Source organism: Lipotes vexillifer, unplaced genomic scaffold, assembly GCF_000442215.2.
Source record: "Lipotes vexillifer unplaced genomic scaffold, Lipotes_vexillifer_v1.1 scaffold504, whole genome shotgun sequence".
Classification (NCBI taxonomy): Eukaryota; Metazoa; Chordata; class Mammalia; order Artiodactyla; family Lipotidae; genus Lipotes; species Lipotes vexillifer.
The window spans coordinates 727584-730438 of NW_006785225.1; the positions used below are offsets into that span (position 1 = coordinate 727584).

Below are 2855 nucleotides of genomic sequence, written 5' to 3' on the forward strand. Positions count from 1 at the left end.
CACACACACACACACACACACACACACACACACACACACACACACACACACACACACACACACACACACTGGCCTATAACCTCCCAGTCTTAGAAGTTTATTCAAAGTCGAGACCCCTGACACTGGGACCAAGGAAGAAGAAAAATTCAGGACTGCTAGAATCTCCAGCCTAAATCCCCCACGGCAGCCAAAGTTGTCTGTTTCTTGGTGCTCCTGTCATGGTAACCTAGACCTTTGCTTACTTTTTCCACCTCTGAAAATGCCCCCTCCTCTCTACTCTCATCCTTGAAGGGCCTCACCTTTCTCTGATCTCCCTTATCCATTGCCATTATTTGAATCTCAGCAAATACTAGGTATAGTTTTATGCATAACACAGCTGTAAAAATCAGGACCTCTGGAGTCAGGCTGCCTGGGTTTAAAGCCTAGCTCTTCCATTTACTAGTTCTGTGACCTTGGAGCAAATAACTTCACCTCTTTGACTTTCAGTTTTCCCATCAGTAAAATGGGGATAAAAACACTAATGATCTCATAGGATTGTTGTGAAGTTTAAGTAAGGCAGTCTACTCAAAAGCACTTAGTCCAGTGGTTTACAGTAAGCACTCTATAAATGTTATCTATTATTGTATTATTGTGCCCTGCCTCTCGAACTAGACCATAATGCATATCATACCTCCTAGGAGCACTGTAGACCTCCTAGCCCAATGTGCTTTTCATTATATAGGCTCACTAAGGACTCAGTAGTTTAAAAAGCATTAAGTTTAGCAGTCAGAGATCCAGTTCTTCTTCTGGCTCCATTCCTTCCTAATTGTGTGATCTCAGGCAAATTATTTAATTTACCTGAATTTCAGTTTCTTCTCCTGTAATATGGGAAAAAATACCCATCACACAGGGTGAGGATAAAATGATATAGTGTGAATTTTCCTAACAGAATGTCAGACACGTAATAGGATCTCAGCAAATGTTAATTCAGTATGACTCTGGGAGAAAATAATAACAGATCTGTCCCTAGGAAAGAAGAGGAGGTTTTCTAGCGCTATTGCCACTCCTACCTTTGCCTCCTAATATAAACTGTTTTGGCTTTCCCTTGGGACCTGAGACCAGATGAGCACCTCTCCCCAGACAATCCCTAGAGTGGTGGGTAATGAGGGAAGCCTCTGTGTTAGGCTGTGTGAGACCCAATGCCAAGACAGTGCCCTTTGGAAGCTGTACCCAGAGAGCCTAGGACAGTGCCTGGCACATGGTGGGATCTTCATAAATATTTGGTGAATAAAAGGGAAAAAAAAATCTCCTGGTAATGAAGCTGGGGGACATTCTACCCATCTCCCCTGCCCCCAATCCCAGGGATTTTGTTTTGTTTTGTTTTGTTTGATGAGAAAAAGGCTCTCTTCTACCTCCATAGGAGATGTCATCCAAGCTAGAAAAAGCACTATGATTTATGGGGGAAACTACAGTCATTGCTGTAAACCCTAAATAAGACAGGAACTCTCCAACTGGCAGACTTCTCAGCAAACCCAATTCTTGTCTCCCAAATCTGAGGCTCCTCCCACCTTGCTCTCATTGCTGCCAGACCCTAAGGTGAGCTCAGCCATAGCTCTTCCCACACTCACCCCTACCTTTGGTCCCCGTTTCCTCTCCTTCAGGGACTTTATTCCATCCTTATCTCCAGAGCATGTATTAATCCCAGTAAAAACCCTTCAGAAAAGCTGTTCTCTGACAGCACTAGGCTCCCTGAGGGCATTTCAAGCCCCATTTTCCATTATTAATGGGCTGCCACAGCAGAGTGGAGAGTTCTTCTGTTCCTGCCCAGCCCCACCCCCAGCTGTGTCCCTGGGGGGAGAAGGGGGCAAATCCTAGACTGTGTGATTCCTACATGAAGACTGTATTGGTGAGACTGGAGTACAGGCTGTGCCTGCATAGATGGGGAGTGAGTAGCAACAGCTCAGCTATAATTAGTCACCCCCACAGCAGAGCCTGCACAACAGGGAGAGGAAGGGAGGGTCTGTGGTGGGAGGAGGGACCACTGGCTGCTCAGAAGTGGGGAGGAAGGGGCAGAGGCAAGGAAAAGCAGCTCTATTCAAGGAAAGGAGTCTGAAGCACAACCTTTATTGTGCAGACTGAAGGAGACTGGATGTATGAAAGCATCTAGTGCAGGCAGTACAGAGTATAAAGACCCAATAAATGGAAGTTTCTTATATCCTGAGGTGGGAAGAAGGTAGACCTGAATTGGGGCGGGGGGCACAGCTAGGCACAAGAAGGGGGCACCTTTAGGGGAGCAGAGGGGGGATAGAGGAAAAGTGGCAGTTTAGTATCCCAAAAGAATGGACACTTGGCGGTGGCCTCCAGGAAAGGCTGCTTCCTCAGAACCAGGATGCCTGGGTTTGCAGGAGAACACCATCCCCTCAATGTCCCCACACGTTTTCACTGCTGACAGAAGCTTTTAGGAGGCTGGGGATTGGTGGAAGAGAGCCCAGATCAAAGAGCTTACTTCAAGGAGAAGAGAGGAAAGGGCAAAGGAATCTAGGGATGGGGCTGGAGAGAGCTGGGGCAGCCCTTTGAGAAGGCAAATCCTCAGGGCTCCCACTCGAGGAGAGGGGGAGGAGGGAGATCAACAAGAGGAGGCGCAGAAACAATGTGAGAGCCTGGATTTGTGGAATCGGAAGCTAGGTCGGGGCACTGTGCAAGAAGCCGGCCCGGATCTGGGGACTAGGGGTTGGGGGCGGGTCCAATGACGGCCGCCGGCCCTGGCGCACGCACACACGCACTCACCGATTTTAGCCAGGCTGGCCACCAGGATCCAGAGGGCTACCAGGTAGGGCGCCTCCACCTCGTGCCACTGCCAGCGGCAGAGCGCCAAC

The 2855-nt window shown here is 48.6% G+C and overlaps 1 protein-coding gene across 1 annotated transcript in view; it reads right to left on the minus strand.

Moving 5' to 3' along the window:
* The window catches only part of SLC9A5 (solute carrier family 9 member A5), an 18244-nt gene that overhangs the window by 15073 nt on the left and 316 nt on the right, over nt 1-2855 (minus strand). The window contains exon 2 of the mRNA XM_007457287.1: nt 2767-2855. This exon is cut by the window's right edge and continues 3 nt beyond it. Within this exon, the coding sequence (XP_007457349.1) occupies nt 2767-2855 (89 nt within the window). The remainder of the gene's footprint in view (nt 1-2766) is intronic.